General features: G+C 41.0%; 1 protein-coding gene across 6 annotated transcripts in view; it reads right to left on the bottom strand.

Annotated features, from left to right (window-relative positions):
* Positions 1-25,003, bottom strand: part of TMEM245 (transmembrane protein 245) — a 106,780-nt gene that overhangs the window by 37,564 nt on the left and 44,213 nt on the right. For all 6 annotated transcript variants that reach the window (XM_003810893.5, XM_014346232.4, XM_014346231.4 and 3 more), the window contains 4 exons: positions 22,584-22,666; positions 13,738-13,828; positions 9,601-9,699; positions 6,441-6,572 (listed from right to left, as the gene is read on the bottom strand). In XM_003810893.5, coding sequence (XP_003810941.4) covers positions 6,441-6,572; positions 9,601-9,699; positions 13,738-13,828; positions 22,584-22,666 — 405 coding nt within the window. The remainder of the gene's footprint in view (positions 1-6,440; positions 6,573-9,600; positions 9,700-13,737; positions 13,829-22,583; positions 22,667-25,003) is intronic.

Raw genomic sequence — 25,003 nt, 5'->3', positions numbered from 1 at the left:
ATCTAGTGTGCTTTTAATACAGTGTTTTAGTACCATGAACTGAAAAGCTAAGAACTGAGGATTATTTCAAATGAAAATTAAAAAAAAAAGAAAAATCAACCAAAAACAGTTGTATACTCAATAGTAAAGAAAATAGTAAATCCACACCAAATAATATAGACAGCAATTAAAAACATCACTGTTATAACATGGGAAAATATTTTACAATGAAATGCTAAATTTAAAAAACAGGATTAAAAAATTTTATATATAATTGGTGGGGCATGGTGGCTCATGCCTGTAATCCCAGCACTTTGGGAGGCTGAGGCGGGTGGATTACCTGAGGTCAGGAGTTCCAGACCAGCCTGACCAACGTAGTAAAACCCTGTCTCTACTAAAAATACAAAATTAGCCAAGTGTGGTGTGGTACATGCTTGTAATCCCAGCTACTTGGGAGGCTGAGGGAGGAGAATCGCTTGAACCCAGGAGGCAGGGGTTGCAGTGAGCCGAGATCCTACCATTGCACTGTAGCCTGGGCAGCAAAAGCAAAACTCTGTCTCAAAACACACACACACACACACACACACACACACACACACACACACACACACACGTATCATTGTAGATTATGTAAAAATCGCAGAGAAAAAATACAGTCATGCATCACTTAATTATGGAGATATATTCTGAGAAATGTGTCATTAGGCAATTTCATCCTGCAAATGTCATAGAGTGTACTGATACAACCCTAAATGGTAAAGCCTAGCACACATATAGGCTATAAGATACAACCTACTACTCCTAAACTATAAACCTTTGTAGCATGTTACTGTACTGAATACCACAGGCAACCACAATACAGGTATCTGTATATCTAAACATCTAAAAGGTACAGTAAAAATACAGTATTATAATCTTATGGGACCATGATTGCATTTTGTGGCCCATCATTAACAGAGAGACATTATTATGTGACACAGGCCATGACTTTACCTCCTGGGGAATATGCTAGAGTACAACCTGTGGTTATATTTATCTTGTAGGATCCTAAGTGCAGGCCATGAAATTCCAGTATTTGCTTTACTGGCTGCCTAGCCCCCACCCTTGCCAGTTCCAACTTAGAGCTATCTACAAATATAAAAAGCATCACCTCAATGACTTCATTAAATCACAAGAAAAGCAATCAACAGACAGGGACAAGAGCAGTGCTCTGAGGCCAAAAATCTTTCCTGAGACAGGCAATGACCAGTACACTGACGTCTACTGAGTTCAGCTGATTTGTCACCTACACATTCACTAGAACCAGATATCATGAGGAAGGTTTCTCATAGATGTTAAATATTAATAAAGGAGAGGTACAATATTTATAGCATACCTGCACATTTCATTTACTATCTCAAATCCCCTTATTATATTATCTGTTCTATTCTTCCTAAGTAGACTATCCTTCCTCTTAATGAAAAATACAAAAGCAAAATGACCAGAAAAACACCTCCCATTACCATTTCTAAAATGCTTCCATAGACCTCCCAACAATGCTGTGAACGAAGAAATGCAGATGATATTATCTCTATTTTATACATACATAATTTGAAGCTCACAAATTTTTAGAAAACTTGCCCAAAGGCACAAAGCTAGTAAGTGGAACTAGAGCTTAGAGCTTAAATGTTGTGCGGCAGAACTCACAAGATCTGATTTTTGTTTTGGTGCCCTTCCCAAAACAGCAGTTCTGGTTTTTGTCATATGTCCATCTGTTCTATGAAAAGTCTTCTCCATTCCTTTCCTACTTCAGATGTACCATTTATAAAGGCATATTTTGTTGCCCTTGGCATTTCTTGCAAACCTCAGCTCAGTTTCATAAGAGAACTCCGGCAGGCTGGTTTCATTTACAAAAACTCCTTACATAAAATCTTGAAAATGCTTCACAATGCCTACAAAAATGTGCAAGATTGACTATTTGACCTCGTGGGATAAAGAATAAATGAACAATGCCATCAGTTCCAAGAAACAAGCCAACAATGCCTTTACTTGTGATTTGACAAGCATTCTTTTTGTAGCTTCAGTCATTTTGGAATTTTTATTAAAAAAAAAATTTAAATAGTTTCTGGGTTGCACTGAGAGAAAATATCTTGTGGTAATTCTTAATAAATTAACTAAATACACTAATTTTAGACTGGTAGTCTCCAACAACAAAAAAGTAACCTTTCCTATTTGAAAGAAAAAAAGAAAGGGAATCAATTGGAGAAAATAGAGGAAGAAACATTTCTAGAATATTAACTAAATCCTTAAAGTAAAGTGGTTTTAATTTATATGCCAGGCTTAAAGAGGAGAAAATGGGTAAAGGCAGGCACAATAGCAAGGCCCATGAAACTCTGAAAACAAAACACATTTATGGAGACAAAATGTATCCCAACTCAGGCTGGGTGTGGTGGCTCACACCTGTAATCTCAGCACTTTGGGAGGCCAAGGTGAGCAGATCAGTTGAAGCCAGGAGTTTGAGACCAGCCTGGCCAACATGGTGAAATCCCATGTCTACTAACGACACAAAAAAATTAGCTGAATGTGGTGGTGCATGCCTGTAATTCCAACTACTCAGGAGGCTGAGGCACAAAAATTTCTTGAACCCAGGAGGTGGAGGTTGCAGTGAGCTGAGATCGTGCCACTGCACTCTAGACTGGATGACAAAGCGAGACTCTGTCTCTGAGGGGGAAAAAAAAGGATCCTAACTCAGAAGTAGAAAACATGAGCCAGGTTTGGTATCAGTTTAATCAACAATAGCAATGTAAGTACTGGAAGAACGTCACAAAGAGTTCATTATGAAACATAAAAAAAGCCCAAGAGACTTACTGAACCAACTAAGCAATGTGGTCATGAACGGTGGTCTCTACTGTGGATAAGAACTGACCAACAAGGCCTCACCATCTCCAGTGGCTCTGCAGCCCTTTACTCTGAGTCCACCACTCACCAAACAACCTTTTGATTATTAACTTCGTTTCCCAGTACTTACTAAGAGCCATCAGCCCACCTTCTATGGAGCCGGTGAAGGAGATTCAAACGCAACAGTTTAGAAAAACAAAGGAGGAAGAGGACATTGCAGGAATGCAGAGGTCTAAATAAGGAAAAATGTCTCTCCTGGCAGAACTGAGCCACCTCTGTCTGCCTCAGAGACCTGGGAGGGAGCCTGCAGACAATGGACCACATGAGCTCTGCTATCTTCTCTAGTTCCAATCTTTCTTATCTTTAAAGGAAGGGACATGAGTCACGTGACCTCAAAACACCATTTCAACACAGCCACTGTATTTCTAAATACAACAATAATTATTGGCTGGGCATGGTGGCTCATGCCTGTAATCCCAGCACTTTGGGAGGCCAAGGTGAAAGAAGAGCTTGAGCTCAGGAGTTCAAGACCAGCCCGTGCAACATAGCAAGACCCCATCTCTGCAAAAAATGTAAAAATCAGCTGGGTGTGGTGGTGTATGCCTGTAGTCCCAGCTACTCACGAGGAAGAAGGAGGAGGATGAAGCGGAAGGATGGCTTGAGCCCAGGAGGTCGAGGATGCAGTAAGCCAGAGTCAAACTACTGCACTACAGCCTAATGTGCTTCTCTTAATTAGTTTAATTGAGGACCTAACACCATACTAAATTCTAAGGTAGTGATATATGAGATTCCTTCTACCTCCAAAAACTTACAATCTAGTCCAGAAGATTGGGTACAAACACTAAAGTGTCAAAAATTGAAAAAGAAGGTAAAATATGTTCAGGTATCAAAAGGGTGAAAACAATAAATGCAAAAGGAGTCTGAATGTAGAGAAACCTCAATGTGTTCTGAAATACACTGGGAAGATTTCATGAACGAGACTGTCCCTAAGCCACCTATTTACAACAATATCCAAAAAAAAAAAAAAAAACTGACAAAGCAAATAAAAATATAAAGGTATGAGACTAAGAAATGTTGAGTTCTCTAGAGGATGAAATACAGTTTGAAAGATAATACAACATTATATAAAAAGTCTGGCCTCTGGAGCCAAGGAAAGATGAACTGAATTTGAATATCAACTGTTATTTACTGTGCAAACTATTTAACACCTGTGAGCCTGTTTTTTTGTTATTAAAATGAAGGCAACTATACTACTTTTGCAGAATCACTAGGAGAATTAAATTGGAAATTAGTAAGCACTTAGCACAATATTTGACACAAAACATTTCATACAAAAACTACTAATCATCTGTTCCCTGAACTGTTCATTATTCAATATTTAAATGTGTTTAGGGATACAGAAATTGTACTTTTCTTTTTGAGGGATTACATGGCAAAACTGTTATTTTAGTTTCAAAAACTGCCTCTTCTCTTTCCGTAAGAATTTATAAAATTTAATCATGTTTCTTTATCATCTATCTTAATACGATTCAACACTGTCACTTCATTCATCAATAACAGACACTTTCAAGTTTAACGACTACAGTCACAAAACAAAACAAAACAAAAAGGGATTCAATAACTTTTAGTTAACACACCTGAATTTTTGGGGAAAGCAAACATTCAAAGGTATTATTAGATGATACACTATTTTTTGTATGCACTGGCATTAAAGAGCCAACTGGAAGGTCCAGGATACTGGGTGGAACCTGCTGACTAATGGGCTTTTCTACAGGCTGACCTGGCAGGGACCTTCCAGCTGCTTTTAGTGTTGCACTCTTAAAAAGGAACACACTGCCAAGGATCACCAGACAGGTAACAAAAGAGAAAGCAAAACAAACTTTAAAGAAACTCAGAGCAAAGAGAGAGCAGAAGTCATTTTAAATATTTTATTAGTAATATTCTCAAATAAGTAAAAAAGGATGGTTCAGAAGAAAGAGCTATTGGATATTACAAGTATGACAGCAGAAATGAAAATTTCAATCACGGTTTCTTTTTTTTCTTTTTTTTTTTTTTAAGACGGAGTTTCGCTCTTGTTACCCAGGCTGGAGCTCAGTGGCGCAATCTCAGCTCACCGCACCCTCCGCCTCCCAGATTCAAGCGATTCTCCTGCCTCAGCCTCCCGAGTATCTGGGATTACAGGCATGCGCCACCATGCCCAGCTAATTTTGTATTTTTAGTAGAGACGGGGTTTCTCCATGTTGGTTAGGCTGATCTCAAACTCCCAACCTCAGGTGATCCACCCGCCTCAGCCTCCCAAAGTGCTGGGATTACAGGCATAAGCCACCATGCCCGGCCTCAATCACTGTTTCAAAGGCAAGTTGAAGCTATTTCTCAGGAGAAAAAGAAAACAAAGAGACAGAAAACAGAAAAGAGGCTTTCAAAATTAAGGAATCCATGTTAAAGGCCCAATATCTGATTAACAGCATTTCATCTTCCACATTAAGAAGCCAAAAGATAACATCTAAAACTGCACAACAAAGAGAGTAGCATAAACATTATTTTAGAAATTCAGAGGTAAATACCCAGGGAAAGCTAAAAGAATTGACAGTTGTTCGTAAAGAAAAGATGGGAAATTGGGAGGCATACAGCAGGGCACTGCTGTTTATTAAAATCTTTTAGCGTTGCTGCCTTTTCAGTTATGGTCATGTATTACTTTGATAAAAATTAAATTTAGGCCAGGTGCGATGGCTCATGCCTATAATCCCAGCACTTTGGGAGGCCGAGGCACTTGAGGTCAGCCGTTCAAGACCAGCTTGGGCCAACATGGAGAAACCCCGTATCTACTAAAAATGCAAAAAAAAAAAAAAAAAATTAGCTGGGTGTGGTGGGGCACGCCCATAATCCCAGCTACTCAGGAGGCTGAGGTAGGAGAATCGCTTGAACCCGGGAGGTGGAAATTGCAGTAAACTGAGATCACACTACTGCACTCCAGCCTAGGCAACAGAATGAACTCCGTCTCAAAAAAAAATTAATTAATTAATTTTAAAAAGTTTAGCACGGCAAACCTCAATTTTGGTTCACTTGATGAAAGTCAGAAGTTCATGCACAAGAAAACTGCCCTCTGTGAAATTCTACATGCCAAGACACCATACAAAATATGGTATGGAATGAGGAGGAGCAGTAGTTAGCACTTAGGAATGCTGCAAAGACTGCAGAGGTGATGGTGCATGGTAGGAGGTTAGGTGGGAAGGTAACAAGCTAAGCATTCAACACATCCCATCCCTCCAATGTAACTGGAACCATATTTCCATCTGGTCAAGGGTCTTCGCACAACACAAAGGCAGGTGCCTCTCCAGTAGTCCAACTGGAGACATCCTGGTCATCTCTCAGTTACTCTACAACCACAGGGGAAATACCAAGGGAGTGACACCTGAAGCCTATGGCTTTTGAACATCATCCTAGTGCATTTAGAGTTCTCAAACATGTAAATGTCATGATGTTAAAAACAGGATAGATGAGGCCTCAAAGTGTATGAAGAAAACTTGGAATTACAGTTTGTTTTTATTTTGAACTTCAGCTTAACTATAAATGCCATTTCTTACCGAAAGAAATGTCTCAATGTTCTCGTGAACAAAGGAAACAATATCCTGCCAGTCCAGAATGTCTCCCAGCCAGCTATTCTGACGACTGACATGCAACTTCTGTCCTTTGTGCCTTCCAGAGTGTGTTACATTCTATGGAATAAAACAGTGCAGACATGAAATTCCCATCTTAATCTAAAGAACAGAAAGTATAAATGTCACATTTTGCTTCAAGACCCCTTCATCACTTCAGTAAGTACTCCAAGGAAAAGAACTTTGCATTATTTAAGAAATCAGCTAAGGCCGGGTGCGGTGGCTCACGTCTGTAATCCCAGCACTTTGGGAGGCCGAGGCAGGTGGATCACGAGGTCAGGAGTTTGAGACCACCCTGACCAACATGGTGAAACCCCATCTCTACTAAAAATACAAAAATCAGCCAGGCGTGGTGGCACGTGCCTGTAATCCCAGCTACTCAGGAGGCTGAGGCAGGAGAATTGCTTGAATCCAGGAGGCGGAGGTTGCAGTGAGCCAAGAATGTACCACGGCACTCCAGCCTGGGTGACAGAGCGAGACTCTGTCTAAAAAAGAAAAAAGAAATCAGCTACGAACTCCATTTAAAGACCTGAAATATAAAATTCTTTTGTTTATATTCTAGGTACCTTGTCTAAGTCTTGCTCCAGTGCTTCCCTCCTAAATACATTTGCAAACACATCTTATTTCTCAGTATCTACAACAACACACTAAACAGCATTTACTTTCTTTTTTTTTTTTTTTTTTTTTTAGTTTTTAGGCCCTCCACCTTTCTCTTGATTTCCCATCTTTGCTTTTTCCTCCTTTCCTCATTTTTTTTTTTTTGAGACGGGGTCTCGCTCTATCACCCAGGCTAGAGTGCAGTGGCGCGATTTCGGCTCACTGCAAACTCCGCCTCCCGGGTTCATGCCATTCTCCTGCCTCAGCCTCCCAAGTAGCTGTGACTACAGGTGCCTGCCTGCCACAACGCCCGGCTAATTTTTTTTTGTATTTTTAGTAGAGACGGGGTTTCACTGTGTTAGCCAGGATGGTCTTGATCTCCTGATCTTGTGATCCGCCCACCTCAGCCTCCCAAAGTGCTGGGATTACAGGCGTGAGCCACTGCGCCCGGCCCTCATTTTTCTTTTTAATTTACCATACAAGGTAAGGAAAATGAGGACAGAAGAATATAACAAGCAAACGTAAGGCAGTAAATAGAATCTATCTATCTGGAAGACATTGGCAGAGATATGAGAATAACTAAATTTGAAAGAGATAAGGGCCAGGTAAAATGGCTCTCATCTGTAATCCTACCACTTTGGGAGGCTGAGGCGAGAGGATCACTTGAGCCTAGGAGTTCAAGACCAACCCAGGCAACATAGTGAGATCCTATCTTTATAAAAATTTAAAAATTAGACAGGCATGATGGTAGGAATGTTGTCTTCTTTTTCTAGAGACAGCATCTTGCTTGCCCTGTCACCAGGCTGCACTGGAGTGCAATGGTGCAGTCATAGCTCACTGCAGCCTCCAATTCCTGAGCTTCAGTGATCCTCTCGCCTCAGTCTCCCCGAGTAGCTAGGACTACAGGCACACACCACCACACCCAGCTAATTTTTTGTAGAGATGGGGTCTCACTATGTTGCCCAGGCTGGTCTGAAGCTCCCAGCCTCATGTGATCCTCCCACTTCAGCCTCCCAAATAGCCAGGATTACAGACATGAGGCACCAGGCCCAGACAACAAATATGCCAATTTTGTACAAAGAACTGGAGCATCCCTGGATTTTGGTACCAGTGGGGTGTCTTAGGATCTATCACCCATGATACTGGGGGACAACTGTACTTAACCACTTAACAAACCTATGCTTATGAAACACTGACCTTCCTCTACTATAAAATAAAGCTCAGGAGGTGTGAGGGGTAATAAAAGCTATTCGTAAGCAGAAGCCCCAGAGTTAGCAAAAGAAATAGATATACCTTTCTAATTATCTGGTTTTTCAGCAGATGGGATCAAATCTATGATACTCACCTAGATATTCCCTGAATATTTTTCCCAAGTCTTTGAAATCTATAAAAACTAACAATCTTCCTTCAACTCATCCCAAAGCAAGAGTACATAATCCCAAACAAGTCACTAAGCAACAAATTCAAATTTAAAATCAGCCCTCCTCCCCCTCCACCCTACATTAAGAGACTTATATATATACTTGCTCTCCTTACATCAACTCTGAGAATCATCACCACTAACTCTGCCCACTCTATACACAGCACGGCTCCTGCTAGCCCACAGGCCCTGCCAGATCCAGTGTATAGGATGGTCTGGACAACATGGCAAAACCCTGTCTCTACAAAAAATACAAAAAAATTCACCAGGCATGGTGGCATGCACCTGTAATCCCAGCTACTCAGGAGGCTGAGGCAGGAGGATCACTCGAGCCCAAGAGACGGAGTATGTTATAGTAAGCCACAATCACACCACTGCACTCCAGTCTGGGTGACAGAGCAAGACCCTGTCTCAAAAAATAAATAAATAAATAATAATAAAAAATAAAAGATCTCTAAGCTTTTAGATTCAGTTTCACTTCCTCAAAGAAAAGTTATTAATGCCTACAGTTGTACTGTCTAAAACAGTAGCCAGTAGGAGCTAGCCACATGTGGCTACTGAGCACTTAAAATATGGCTAGCTCAAAAACTGAGATGTGCTGCTGGTATAAAATGCATGCTAGATTTCAAAGACAGTATGGAAAAAAAGGATATAAAATATCTTATTAAATTTTTTCTAATGATTATATAGTATTTGGGGCATACTGGGTTAAATAAAATATCACTAAAAAACTAAAACAGGTAAAATTCGTTTAGTATAAGTATTAGAAAATTTAACATTACCTTATGTGGCTTGCATTACACTTCTCCCGAACAGAGCTAGTCTAGGGGATGAGATGTCCGTGACAACAGACTGAGGATGGAATACTGACGCACCAGAGAGATAGGCAGGTTCTGCCATGGAGACTAACCATCAACTCACACTGACTTTTAGTGACCTGAGGCTTAAGGTTTTGCTGTTTTAAAATTTCCATGAATGAAATCCCACTGTGAATATAATCCTATCTAGTTGATGAGTCAATAAAAGGACTTTATTAGTTTACAACAGAAAACCTTAGCTAAAATAACTTACCTTTACAAACCAAGAGTGATACAGTCTGTCCCAAAGTTCTAGTACTTGCTTTTCAATTACAGCAGTATTGTTCACCTTATCTCCTAGAATTTTATGGAGCTAGAAAAAAACACAGATACGACCTGGTACAATATTTCAGGCAACAACAGAGTAAAATTAATATATGCTGGGTATTTACATTTGTTCCAAAGCAAACAAAAATGTTCCAGACTATTTATCTCTAGCCATATTACGTTCTTTCCTTAAATCTACTCCTGAGTATTCCCAGTAAATTTCCTTTCTCTTCTTTTTGCTTCTATTTTCTTTGCTCTATTCTCAGGTCTCTAAGAGAGCTACCTCACGCTATCAGAGAATGGTGCAAATGAAGCCATGATTGCTGACTTATCTGATCTTACCTGTCCAGAGAAAAATCTTTCCCCTGTAATCCCAGTGCCCTTCCATTATACATATGTCTCATGTTGCATTTATCTCTATTATTAAGAATTACCACAGAATTTTAAGTAAAATTTTAGGATGTTGGCTATAAACACAAATCCTTCCCTCCATTTGCATGCTGAGAGATGTCCGGTCTCATTTACAATTGATCAGACTGGCCTCGGGTTTGTGGAAATCAAGTACACTGAGACAACGTAACTTAGAGGAAGGCTATCATTATAAAATGTTGTCCCACTTAGTTATTATTAAAACCATATTATAATATAAAAAACAACTTTCACACTTTCAGAGGTTGAGGTGGGCAGATCGCTTGAACCCAGGAGTTTGAGATCAGCCTGAGCAACATGGCGAAACCCCATCTTTACAAAAAATACAAAAAAATTACCAGGTGTGGTGGCGCATGCCTGCAGTCCCAGCTACTCAGGAGACTGAGATGAGAGGATCACCTGAGTCCAGGAGGTTGAGGCTGCAGTGAGCCGTGATCACGCCAACTGCTCCAGCCTGAGTAACAGAGTAAGACCTGGTCTCAGAAAAAAAAACAAAAACCCAAAGAATTTCTAGAAGAAGTTTGTAGGCCCACTTCCTTAATACAATTGTTTCCATTTTTCTATTTCCTCTGCAACTTTCTGCCTATTTACATAGAGACAATTTAGAATTTTTTCTACTTCATTATAAACATTCAATCTTTAGCCTTCATCACTAACCTTCATCTTTAATACTTTTATATTAATTCATTACGTTCTGGTATTAGCTGATCATTACCCACTCTAAGGATATACAATAAATCCTTCTTTTTTTTTTTTTTTTTTTTTTTGAGATAGAGTCTTGCTCTGTCACCCAGGCTGAAGTGCAGTGGCGCGATCTCGACTCTCATTGCAACCTCTGCCTCCCAGGTTGGAGCAATTCTCCTGTCTCAGCCTCCTGAGTAGCTGGGATTACAGGTGTGTGCCACCACACCCAGTTAATTTTTGTATTTTTAGTAGAGATGGGGTTTCACCATGTTGGCCAGGCTGGTCTTGAACTCCTAACCTCAAGTGATCTGCCCACCTCAGCCTCCACAAGTGCTGGGATTACAGGCGTGAGCCACCACGCCCATCCATGAATCCTAATTTTTAATGTCATGAGTAACACTGCAATGAACATCCTTTTACACAGTTTTTAAGGATATATATGGATGTTCATTGCAGGGTTACTTGTGACATAAATAAATGTACTGCAACCAAATAAAATGAGTTTTTGTTTTGTTTTTTTTTGAGACAGGGTCTCACTCTGTCACCCAGGCCGGAGTGCAGTGGCATGATCACGGCTCACTGAAGCCTGGACCTCCCAGACTCAAGCGATCCTGCCACCTAAGACACCCAAGTAGCTGGGATCACAGGTGCACTAACACCACACAGAGCTAATTTTCTTATTTTTTGTAGAGACAAGGTCTCACTATGTTGCCCAAGCTGGTCTGGGCTCAAGTGATCCTCCTGCCTCGGCCTCCCAAAGTGCTGGGATTACAGGCATGAGCCACCACACCCAGCCGAAAATGAGCATTTTAATGGCTCTTGCTATGCATTGGTAAACTGACTTCTATAATAAGAAATATACCAATTAATGCTTTCTAAAATTACATAAATAACCCAATTTCCCCAAAGCCTTATGAACTAACTGGAAAATTTTTAGGGAATTTAACAGGTGTGAAATGTACCCATTATTATTTTCTTCTTTAGTAATGAAAGGAGTGACCATTTTCCCACGTTAGTTTACAACATCTATTTCCTTACTCTTTGTCTATTTGATGCTGGCCTTACAGATACGTGAACCAGTTACTAGACATATTCAATGCAAACATATCTGTTCATATTTGTTCCTTTATATTTGATTTATTCGTAAACTGAAAACAAAATATTCAATATAATAAAGCCATTTGTCTAGGCATCATGGCTCATGCCTTGTAATCATAGCACTTTGGGAGGCCATGGTGGAAGGATTGCGTAAGCACAGGAGTTCGAGACCAGCCTGGGCAACATGGTGAAACCATGTCTCTATAAAAACAGAAAAATTGGCCGGGCATGGTGGTGCATGCCTGTAGTTCCAGCTACTCAGGAGGCTGAAGTGGTAGGATCACTTGAGCCTAGGAGGTGGAAGTTGCAGTGAGCTGAGATCACGCCACTGCACTCCAGCCTGGGCAACGGAGAAAGACTCCCTCTCCACAAAAAGAAAAAAAAAACTACGCATCACTGAAACACAAGTACTGTTGGTGGTGCCTGATATGCCTCTGCATATGAGAGGCAACCAAGCATGAAGCATAGTCAGAACATCATTTGAGAGCCATCTAATTTGAGGTAAATAAGCTCATATAATTTTTTTTTCTTTTTTTTGAGATGGAGTTTTGCTGTCTCTGAGAGTAGAGTGCAGTGGCATGATCTCGGCTCACTGCAACCTCTGCCTCCCGAGTTCAAGCGATTCTCCTGCCTCAGCCTCCTGAGTAGCTCGGATTACAGGTGTGCGCAACCACGCCTGGCTAACTTTTGTATTTTTAGTAGAGACCAGGTTTCACCATGTTGGTCAGGCTGGTCTCGAACTCTTGACCCCATGATCCGCAGCCTGCCTTGGCCTCCCAAAGTGCTTGGATTATAGGCGTGAGCCACCACGGCCAGCCTGATTCCATATATGTGTATACAGCGTATCTTCCATTATAGTATTTTTTTAGATTTTGTTTTTGAATTTTCAATATGGAATCACATACTAATATATTTTTCTGGGCACAAGTCTTACTGCAACAAATCCTGTCGATTCTTACATAATCCTAATTATTTCAGTATACTAAAAGTGCAAATTACCTTTATTCCTACAGGCAAAACTAGGGAGGGAAAGAATATCCCAAATCCATATCGTGGAATCTAATCCTTAACTGTGCTGCCTTTCCTCTATCATTCATTTCCCCTTCACAAAGCTCCCTCCACTTCAGTCAAGATCATTTCCTCAAGCACACTCCTGTCTCAGCATCTCAATCATCTCTTCAAGCACACTCCTGTCTCTGCATCTTGGCTCACACAAATACCCTTCTTAAAATCCACTCTTCCTTGATCTGCCATTCCTTCAAGGTTTATCTCAAGTGCCACATCAAAAGCACTTAATCCAGTTCTGGGCACACACTGCGAGCATGCTACAGTAGAAACAAAGGATTTGAAGTTAAGCTTCAGTTTCAAACCAAGCTCTGCAATTTACTACACGACCACTGAGAACTGACTCAGCCTTGCTGAGTCTTGTTTCCTCATCTGCAAAGCAGGCAAAATAATTCATACTGCAGGCTTCTTAGAAACAGTAAAAGAAAAAAAACAAGTATTAAATGAAAATAACTGGAAACTGCCAAAGACAGTTATCAGCAGATAATAAGATTTAATATGCATTAATACCTTTTTCTCTACAAAGCCTTATTTGACTACCCAAACCAAGTGATCATTCTGTCCTAACTCACAAGTAATGAATCAGATCTATCTTGAAAAAGTACATGACCAACCTCTCAGATTGTTCAGGCTACTACCCCTATTCAATGTGATCTTTCAAAAGATTTCATTGTATGTTGCTTACCTGTTTATTTAAGCCTATTTACTGCTGTGAATAGCATTTCTACTTATGTTTTATCAAAGCAACAAGCAACCACCAGTAAAGACCCTGAAAAGAGAAAGCCACAAAGGAAGTTTCTTCCCTTACCTTGTGAGTTATCCATTCTCGTCCATACTGATACACGTTGTTAGCCGCAGAATTCAGGGCTCTTTGGACTACCTGAGCCTCAGGAAGCCAACTAATGTAAAACAAAGAAAAAAAATGAAAAAAGTACACTTTCTGTGTAGTGTACCAATAATGCTTTGAACTTGATATGCTTAATCCATAACAGACAGACTGTTGATCATTCATCAATACACACATACCGAAGCATCATGAGCAGGACTTTCAGGCTTAACTGTCCTAAGTCTCTAACATTCAGGATGTCCTTTCAATCTTTCCTTAGCTTTTATTTATTTTATTTTATTTTTGAGACGGAGTTTCACTCTTCTTGCCCAGGCTGGAGTGCAATGGCACAATCTCGGCTCGGTGCAACCCTGCGACTTCCACCTCCTGGGTTCAAGTGATTCTCCTGCCTCAGCCTCCCAAGTAGCTGAGATTATAGGCACGTCACCACGCCTGGCTAATTTTGTATTTTAGTAGAGACAGGGTTTCACCATGTTAGTCAGACTGGTCTCAAACTCCTGATCTCAAGTGATCCACCCGCCTCAGCCTCCCAAAGTTCTAGGATTACAGGCATGAGCCATGGCACCAGGCCTCAGTGTTTCCTTAGCTTTTAGACCCACTTTCCCCACAACCTCCCTTTCATTCTACTCTGCCTGGTTTCTCTGTTCACATGTCCTGAGTCACCTGCCTTATTTGGCACCAAAGAAAATGGTTCTGGGAGACTGGGATATTCAACATCTGTGACAGGGTTCTCAAAGTGTGGTCCACAAACCAGCAGCATCAGAACTTTTTGGAAACCTGTTAGAAATGAAAAATTGGGGGCCCAAACCTAGATCTACTGAAAAAGGAACACGACTAGGGCCCAGCAATCTGTACCTTAACAAGCCCTGCAGGTGATACTGATGCATGCTACAGTTTGAGAATCACTAATCTAAGGAAGTGAAGAAATCAGAAAGAATGCAGGAAATGAAGAAGATGAATCATTATCCTCAACTTTGTTATCTACTGAAGATCTTTTAAAGATAGAATTCCTGAGCAAAGTTCCAACTATGCAAGGAACTATAGCCCACAAGCTTTACTTGTTCTGCAGTGAGAGGTGGCCTCCTCATTCTTCTGTTGACTAAGCAGGCTGTACCATACACCTTAATCAAGAATCCTTTACACAGTCCTAATGTTTTCCACAAGAGAAAATATGTTCACGTATTATCTAAATTGTTCCTCTTAATAATATACGCTGGAGATGTTGACATTCACAAATTTAACAGTCCTCATTTCAACTATTCCAGAGTGAAGCCAAAAGGTGAAGGCAAGCAGAAGCTAGTCATTTACTTTCCTCAGGCCCCAAAATGACACATCCTACAAACCTAACACAAAAGGGTCAATTAGGTAAAGTCAAATGTGCAACATCCTCAACTCACAGCAACTTTATGTGCTGTGTATGAGAAAGATGGTCATAAAGAGAAAGTCAGTTGCCACTGACAGCCACAAAGTCATGGTGCCTAGGAAAGTGGTCTTTAACCAGAAAAAATAAGAGATCTTTTGAATAAATTAAAAAGTAGACTATTAAACCAGTAGTGGGTTGAATCTTAAGTATTAACCAGTTTGTCCCACACTCCAAATAAAGTATCTGTGAAACTTCTTGGCAAATTCCTCAGTCCACTCAAACATTTCTCAGCAAGGCCAGCACGCTGGCTCATGCCTGTAATCCCAGCATTTTGGGAGGCCAAGGCAGGCAGATCACTTGAGGCCAGGAGTTCAAGACCAGCCTGGCCAACAAGGCAAAACCCCGTCTCTACTAAAAATACAAAAATTAGCTGGGCATGGTTGCACAAAACCGTAGTCCCAGCTACTCAGGAGCCTAAGGCACAGGAATCACTTGAGCCCAGGAGGCAGACGTTGCAATGAGCCAAGATCATACCACTACCCTCCAGCCTGGGCAAAAGAGCAAGACTGTCTCAAAAAAAAAAAAAAAATTTCTCAGCAAGTAAGACAAAATTTCAAACTTTTAGAGACACAAATATAATAATTTACAGTATAAGCATATAAACAGGAAATCTGGATCACTAAACTGAAATGTGATTCAGGAGAAATTAAGTAGCTTTTAAATTACTCTTTTATACATTCATCAGTGGCTTGAAGGGATTGCTAAATATTTTCAATTATATGGTAACTTATAATTGATATTATATTGATATATTGGTATTATATTGATATTATATATTATAATGATAACACTCTCCTGTAGTGTTATTCAAAAGTGTGAAGATGGGCAGGCCATGGTGGCTCACGCCTGTAATCCCAGCACTTTGAGAGGCCGAGGCGGGTGGATCACCTGAGGTGAGTAGTTTGTGACCAGCCTGGCCAACATGGTGAAACACCGTCTCTACTAAAAATGAAAAAATTAGCCAGGTGTGTTGGTGTGCGCCTGTAGTCCCAGCTACTTGGGAGGCTGAGGAAGGACAATTGCTTGAACCCAGGAGGCAGAGGTTGCAGTGAGCCGAGATCATGCCATTGCATTCCAGCCTGGGCAGCAAGGGCAAGACTCCATCTCAAAAAAAAAAAAAAAGTGTGAAGATTCATAGAGGTATCTGGACAGATCCTTAATGATTCACAAATGTCTACTGGGCCTGGGAAAATGTCTTACTGGCCACTATGAAAACACTTTCCCAATGTACTCACACAGGTTTCCTAAGAGCAACAAATGAGAGGAGCTGTTTTGGGGACAAGGTAGAGGTACTGGCTCAGTCCCAGCCTCCCTCAAGAGACATGGGGCCAGAAACACAGGAGCTGCCTTAGCTGGGCTGTACTCCGGCCTTACACCCCTACAGCCCCTGAACTGAGCTCCCTCCTTGGAGATTCACTGCCTCAGCCTATCACTAACTCCCCTACTCACTCAAGAGGGATGCCTCAGCAGAAACCAATGCCCTACAGTTTAGACTGGTCTGCCTTCACCTTCCTGGGTAAAGGTTAATCTCTATCACCTACTACCTACCAAGAGAACAACCCTGATTACAAACAACTTAGTTTAGCCTACTGGGTTTCTCCCAAGTAAGCGAAGGGATAAGTGCAACTGAGAACCATTTCAGTGCCATCTCCTAACGAGGGTCCTGAGGCACAGGAATCAACAGGCTTGAGACAAGTCAGGAGAAAGCAGAAAATGAGCTCCTGACTAACAACTGCCGAAGACAAGAATCAGTATGTATAACATCATTATTTTCTTTAGAGCTCCATTAAGATGATCCTAATCTGTCTAATTTACCCACCAGCTTACAAGGCACATCCAGCAGAAGTCAAGGGACTACATGGGCCATATAAAACCACACCAAGTTGGAAGAAAGGACATCTGGACTTATTCTTAACTGTATCTTCTCCACTAGGAGTATCTACATGAATCCCCTACAAGGTCAACTGCCCTCCTGCTGACAGAATCCACTGAGTACTGAGAGATGCAGGAAACCATTATCATTATTTCATGCCGACCCCTACTATTTCCAATCCCATCCCCACCTATCTGCTGAAAAAGAATCAGACCTTCCATGAATCACCAAAGTCTAAGCAGCTTCAAAAAGCCTTCCTTGGCCGGATGCAGTGGCTCAAGTCTGTAATCCCAGCACTTTGGGAGGCCGAGGCAGGTGGATCACGACATCAGGAGATCAAGACCATCCTGGCTAACACGGTGAAACCCTATCTCTACTAAAAATACAAAAAAAAATTAGCCGGGCGTGGTGGCGGGTGCCTGTAGTCCCAGCTACTCCGGAGGCTGAGGCAGGAGAATGGCGTGCACCTGGGAGACGGAGCTCGCAGTGAGCCAAGATCGCGCCACTGCACTCCAGCCTGGGCGACAGAGCAAGACTTCATCTCAAAAAAAAAAAAGGCCTTCCTTTTGGGAGGCCAAAGCGGGTGGATCACTCGAGGTCACGAGTTCAAGACCAGCCTGGCCAACATGGTAAAACCCTCTCTTACTAAAAACAAAAAAATTAGCCAGGCATGATAGTGCGTACATGACTGTAATTCGGGCTACTTGGGAGGCACAGGAATCGCTTGAACCCAGGAGGTGAAGGTTGCACTGAGCCAAGATCACACCACTGCACTCCAGCCTGGGTTAGAGTGAGACTCTGTGTCAAAACAAAAACAAAAACAAAAAAACTTCCTAAATAGAACATTACTCGGCAATAAAAAAGAACAAACTTGATACCTACAACATCTTGGATGAGCTTCAAGAGAATTATGCTAAGCAACAAAAAGCCAATCTCAAAAGGCTGCATGCTCCATGACTGGATTTACGTATTATTCTCAAAATGATTTTATAGCTATGGAGAACTGATTAGTGGTTGCTAAGAGTTAGGGAAATCTTGAAGGAAAGGGTAGAGGGTGGGTGTGGCTGTTAAGGGGTGGCATGAGGAAGCCTGCAATGCAACAGTTATGTACTGAGTGTGTTGATAGCTGACATGAAGCTATAGAGGATGAAATCTGAAGGTCAGTGTATTATAGCAATGCCAATTTCCTGGTTTTATTGTACTATAATTATGCAAGATGACAACACTGGAGGGGGTGGGGTGAAGAGTATATGGGTCTTCCCTGTATATGTCTTTGCAACTCCCTGTGAATCTATAATTATTACTTCAAAATTTCAAACAAAAGACAAACAAACCTTTCTTCTACTACCTGATCTGGGGCTGCTCAGATTGTGTGCCTTTGATACAGTTGCAGAGAGAATGCTGCTACTATTCAAAACCGGTACAAAAGGGCTCTGCATTGACTTCCAGTACAGAAGAATGACCCAAAGAAAAGGAGCCCTCTGGATGTGAAGGCTGAGGCTGAGCCCTAGAGGACAACATTTGGAAGGTCTATCATCCCATGAAAGGCTCTATCCACTTGCCTAGATCCCAGATGGCTCCTTCCTAAAATCCCATACCTGATACATGTTGGTTCCTCCTTTTTCCCATTCCCCTTTTAAAATGTATTATATCCAAAGAGCCAGAGGACAGAAGACCTCACTTCTTACTTCAAAGATGTATGGCCCCTAATTTCCCGCCTTCCCCGCTCCACTGAACTCACAGTATTTATATCCATATCCATTCTGACCTGCTTTCCCCAGATGTTCCATTCGTGCCATGGATTCATCTCATGCTTCATCCTCAGAGAAATGCACTAAGAATTATCTCTCTCCTCATATTTACAACCCCTTCCACTCTACCAGTTCTTTCCCTGGAGCATACAAACAAGGCTTCTCCATCTTAAAAAATTAAACAAAACTGCTCTATACCTCCTTCCCAGCTACGTTCCATAGGCAAACTTGGGAAAGAGCAGTCTATACCTGCTTTCTCTACTTCCTCGTTCCCAATAATTTCTCAACACACTGCAATCTAATGGGCTTCTGCTACACCAATTAAATGAACTGCTCTTGCAGCTGCTAAACCCAATTTCACTCTTAGAAAATTTCTGCAGCAATTTGACATTGCTGACCACTACTACTGTCTCAAAACGTTCTCTTTCCTTGGTTTTCCTCTTACCTTTCTCATAGCCCATTCTCATTTTCCTTTGTGAACCTATTGTTTTTTGCTCACCCTTAAAGGCTTAAGATATCCACAGGGCGCACCTCCAGACATCCTCTCTGTACCTTACATACATTCTTTATGCTGATGCTTCTCAAAACTCAAGATCCAACCCAGACCTCTCATCTGATTCCTGGACTTACACAGCAACTGCCCATATTTTAACTTCACCCCATGTCTCCTGAACCGCATACCTACATAGTCAACAGCCTACCGGATGCCTCTACTTACAATAGTCACCTCAAACTCAACAGGTAAACAGGTGAATTAGTTTCCCTACCAAATCTGCTCTTGTATTTCCTGTCTTGGTGAATCCACCATCACTCACTAATTTCCAAAGCTAGAAACATAAGTCATGCTAGACTTCTTCCTCCTATATCCAATTAATCACCAACTAACCCCCTTAAGACCTTATAAATCTGTCCCTCCTGTTCACCTCCACTGAAACTGTCTACAGTTCAGGGCTTTGTCACTTCTCATCCGGTTTACTCTAGAAGCTTTTAATTTGTCTCAAAGGTTTACATCTTGTATACCTTCAATCTTTTCTCCACAAAGCAGCTGAAAAGCCTGTTCTAGAATGAAATATGATGATTCTACTTCTCTACTTATATCCTTAATCAAAATAATAAACATATCTATCACTCCTAAAAATTTCCTTGCACCTATATGTATGTCCTCCCTAGAGCTCCACCCCAATCCACAGGTAACCATTAATCTTACTGTCACTACAGATTAGTCTGCATTTCCTAGAACTTTAAATAAATGAAATCGTACCATTTGGGCTTTTTGTCTGAATTTTTTCACTCAGCTTACTTTTTTGTTGTTGTTTTTTTGAGACAGAGTCTTACCCTATCATCCAGGCCGGAGTGCAGTGGTGCAATCTTGGCTCACTGCAACCTCCGTCTCCCGAGTTCAAGCGATTCATGTGCCTCAGCCTCCCAAGTACCTGGGATTATAGGTGTGTGCCACACACCCAGTTCGTTTTTGTATTTTTAGTAGAGATGGGGTTTCACCATGTTGGCCAGGCTGGTCTCAAACTCCTGACCTCAGGTGATCCTCCCACCTCGGCCTCCCAAAGTGCTGGGATTACAGGCGTGAGCCACCCACCGCACCTGGCCAACATACTTATTTTGAGAGTCATCTATGTTGGTACATGTATCATTAGTCCATTTTTTTTAATGCTGCATAATATTCCACTGCATAAATATACCACAATTTATATTTCAAAAGAAATATACTTCTTTTATGAAGATTCAAATAGGCCAGGCACAGTGGCTCATGCCTGTAATCCCAGCACTTTGGGAGGCTGAGGAGGGAAGATCACTTGAGCCCAGGTGTTCAAGACCAGCCTAGGCAACATGGTGAAACTCCTACAAAAAATATAAAAATTAGCCGAGTATAGTGGCTCACGCCTGTAGTCCCAGCTACTCAGGAGACTAAAGTGGGAGGAATGATTGAGCCCAGGAGATCAAGCCTGTAGTGAGACATGATTGTGCCACTTTAATCCAGCCTGGGTGACAGAGCAAGACCCTGTCTCAAAAAAAAAAAAAAATTATTCTGTCCTAGGCAGGTTTTATATAAAAGAATAAAGTAGAGACAAAGGAAAAAAATCAAGTTAAATCTCAACTTATAAGCCTAAAACTGGCAGAATATTTCCTGACTTATGACTGTCTTGAGGTTAACAAAAGGCAGGTCATACAATGTGTCATCAAGTTGTTAGGTGGATAACACAGCTCTGCTGAACATCCCCCACAAAAACTGAAAACCCTTCTTCCAGAAGCCAAATTAAACACGTACACAGAGATCCTATAAAACAGAAGTTGGCAAATTTTTCTGTAAAGGACTAGAGAGTAAGTATTTTAGGCTCTGCAGAACATATAATCTCTGCCACAGCTACTCAATTCTCTTTGTCCTTGAAACCCCAAAACAGCCAGAGAAAATATGTAAATGAGTAGACATAGGTATGTTCCACTAAAACTTCATTTACCAAAGTGTTGGGAAAAGGGCTTGTGGGGTGCCTGTATAAACTGGCCGCAAAAATATGGGACAATAAGTTGTGGAAAGCCACGAGAGGCCTCTGAGTAGAAAAGTCTCCGAATTGCCATCATGTTCCCATACTCAGAGCAAGACCTGCTCTCTTATCTGTAAACACTGTGTTCAAGGAGAAAGACACTCCTTTGAAACACTGGAATGTGGACAGATGTGCAGGCTCCTAGTTAAGCCCACTCCCACTAGCTACTCTCCAACAAGTTAAAGATATGCTGTTTGAGCACAAAGGAGATTGATTTAAACTGCTATTGCTATAGATTACGCCTATGACGTACTGCCTCCCTTTCACTGTTTTCACCCTGAACATCTGCTTTTTAGATCTAAGTGATTATACTCAACAAATAGTGTGGAGACAAGAGCTCAGCGCCTTTTGCAGCCTCCATTATGCAACTGGCCCCGACTCCCACGTTTATGAACTCTTAACCTGTCTCTTCTCATTCCTTTGTCGCCACCGGACTTCAGGTACCCTACGGGTGGTGTTGAGGCTGGTCCCCAACACAAAAGGAGGTGGCTGAATTTGGCCCTGGGCCATAGTTCACCTATCCTTCCTCAAAAATAATACAATATGGGAATATGTCAATAATTATAAAACGGGGCATGGTGGTGTACACCTGTAGTCTCAGCTACTCCAGAGGCTAAAGCAGGAGAACTGCTTGAGCCCAGGAGTTCAAGATCAGCCTGGACAACATGGTGAGACCTCATTTCTTAAAAATAAATAAATAAATAACATAAATTTAAAAATTATATAGAAAGTTGAGGAGTTACAGTTTCCATGTTATAGTGGAAACTTTCCTTCAGTTGATCAGAAGCAGTGGTTATAAATGACTCTGCCACTGTGGGATTATTATCTCAAGTTCCTTAAACTTTGATCTTGTTTCCTCACGTGTAAAATGGGGATAATTTCTTCAATCTATCTCACACAGTCACTGTGAGGAACAAATGACATAAGAAAGATGAAGTGCTTTGTAAATTATAAACATGCTGTAAACCTCAATTATAAAACAAAGTATCATTTACCATGAATTGTACCTAAAATCCTGAGCACTTTCCTCCCACCCTCTGCAACATGCCATTCTTCTTCAAAAAATGACAATATTTATCAAAGCTCTGGCAAACCCTATCTTTTATCTTCCAATGCAGCTGCATCAATGAAGGTCATTTCGTGCAAACAGATGCTGAAACTAGGCCATTCATCTCTCTTCTTTTTCAAAACAATATTCTTACTTTGCCCACTCAGGGTGATTTGCTAGAGTTTCATTAATCAAATTACTTGTGACTTCAATCATGTGTACACTCTCTTGATGTACCTGTATTACAGATAAAGAAAGAAAAGAATCTCAGTAAAAAATAAACCCAATTTAACATTTATTTTTCTACTCTATTATTGGAACAATGCTTTGAGAGCCAAATAAATATACATCTTTGCTTTAATTAATTTAGAAACATGCAGCGCAAAGTTACTATACATTATATCTAATGATACACACTACGGGAAATAAAAAGTACATGCTAGATCCCTGTTCAACACATTACTTAAGAAAAAAATACATAAATAGATATGTTCAAATACTTGACACGTATATGTACATACATTTCATCTGCATGACTATATCGTATAAATGTGTTTGTGTATCTATGTAAGCAATACCAGCACTTTGTGAGCTAACAGGTTCATCATGCAGTGTGAGACAAACAGGCAAATAAGGAACTAAGGTTCTTTTTTTTTTTTTTAGCCAGGTTCTTGCTCTGTCACCCAGGCTTGCTGGAGTGTAGTGGCGCAATCTCAGCTCGATATAACCTCCACCCCCCAGGTTCAAGCGATTCTCGTGCCTCAGTCTTCTGAGTAGCTGGGATTACAGGCACTCACAACCACGCCTGTCTAATTTTGTATTTTTAGTAGAAAAAAGGTTTTGCCATGTTGCCAGGCTGGTCTTGAACTCCTGACCTCAAGGGATCTACCCACCTTGGCCTCCCAAAGTGCTAGGATTACAGGTGTGAGCCACTGTAAGTAAGCCGCAACTAAGTAAGGTTTCTGAGTAAAAAAAAGCCAACAGAAGCTGCACCTCTGAATTTACCTTGCCCAATAACCAACAAAATGAGGGAGATAAAATGGGAATTAACCAGTCGAAAAAAATTTTTTTCACCCAGGACATCCAAACAAGGAAAGAAACATAATCTGATACAATTTGGAACTCAGCCATCAGGTAAAGAAACAAAACATTCTGGAGCACAACAGAGAGGCGTAACAGCTCACTCCTAAACTGACCCCATCACCCAGGAGCCGCACAGGTGAGCTGACAAATATATACGATTCACCGGTAACAGGGAGAAAAGAAGCCACATCGTTATCCTTTTCTGATGACAGAGGGAAAGAAAGTGTAATGAGGGAGAAAAGGATAAATCAGAGGAAAGAGATCAAAGTCCCCCACCCACACCCACCCCTCATCTCTGTCCCTTTCTGCAGTGAAAGTTCCACAGTATGCAAGGAATTGAGTGAGACAGTGCAAAGACTGACGGTATTTTTCCATGGGCATGGGTATGAGATTAACCAAGGAGCAAAATCACTAGGGCAAGTCACATACCAACCCAGAACAGAACAGAGTCTAGATACCCTAACAAAGATACATAGCCACCTAAGCCATCAAGTGATACCACTTCCAATTCTATCGGGCCCCAGAAAAGTAGGAAGAACACAAAATACAAACTGCACCAAGATGGGGAAAACAAACTGATTTCAGACACAATGAGGAGATAATCAACTCAGATGCAATGCCTGAAAACCAGCCAGAATGAATAAGGCCTGACACGTTCTTGTGAGGACTTAGGCTAGCATTTTGTAGGATATGGAAAAAGAGGGCTGTAAGCTAAGGGACATAATCTTACTTAGATGTTTAAAGTAAATTTGGACGCTGTGTTGAAAACAGACTAAATGAGGCTAAGGAACAATTCAAGAGAGAATGGGGATAGCTTTGAGCAGTACAGTAGCGGTACTGAAAAAGAAGTGACTGGATTTGAGACCTATCTTACATTAACCAACCGTTGGATGTTAAACGGGTTTTACATTCCCGAAATAAACCTCACATAGATATATTTTCCTTTTTACATACTGCAGGATTTAATCTGTTAATGTTTTGTTAAGGATTTTTGTGTCTACTTATAAGGGATACTGGTCTGCAGTTTCCCTTCTGTGAATGCCTTTGACTTTGGTATCTGGGCAATACTAGCCTCATAAAATGAGCTGACAAGTGTTACTTCTTTGCTAACTGAACAACACTGTGTAGAACAGGCAGTATTTCTTCGCTACATGTTTGATAAAACTCATCAGTGAGATCATCTGGGTCTGAGCGCTTCTCAGTAGGAAGATTTTCAAACACTAATTCAATTTCTTGTCCTCATAGTGGGCTACAATTTTTCTATTTCTTCTTGAGTCTGTTCCACTCCTTCTCTACAAGGAATTTCTCCATTTAATGTTATCAAACTTGATAGCATAAAGTTGTTCACAATATTCCCTTATCCTTTCAAGATCCGTGACATATGCAGAGATGTTTCCTCTTTTGTACTTGATATTGGTAATTTGTATCTTTTTTCTTCATCAGTCTGGCTAAAATTTTGTCAATTTTATTGATGTTTTTCAAAGAACCAGC

The sequence above is a fragment of the Pan paniscus genome, chromosome 11 (assembly GCF_029289425.2).
Source record: "Pan paniscus chromosome 11, NHGRI_mPanPan1-v2.0_pri, whole genome shotgun sequence".
Classification (NCBI taxonomy): Eukaryota; Metazoa; Chordata; class Mammalia; order Primates; family Hominidae; genus Pan; species Pan paniscus.
Note: the sequence above shows the minus strand (reverse complement) of the source record. Positions and strands in the feature narration are given on the sequence as shown.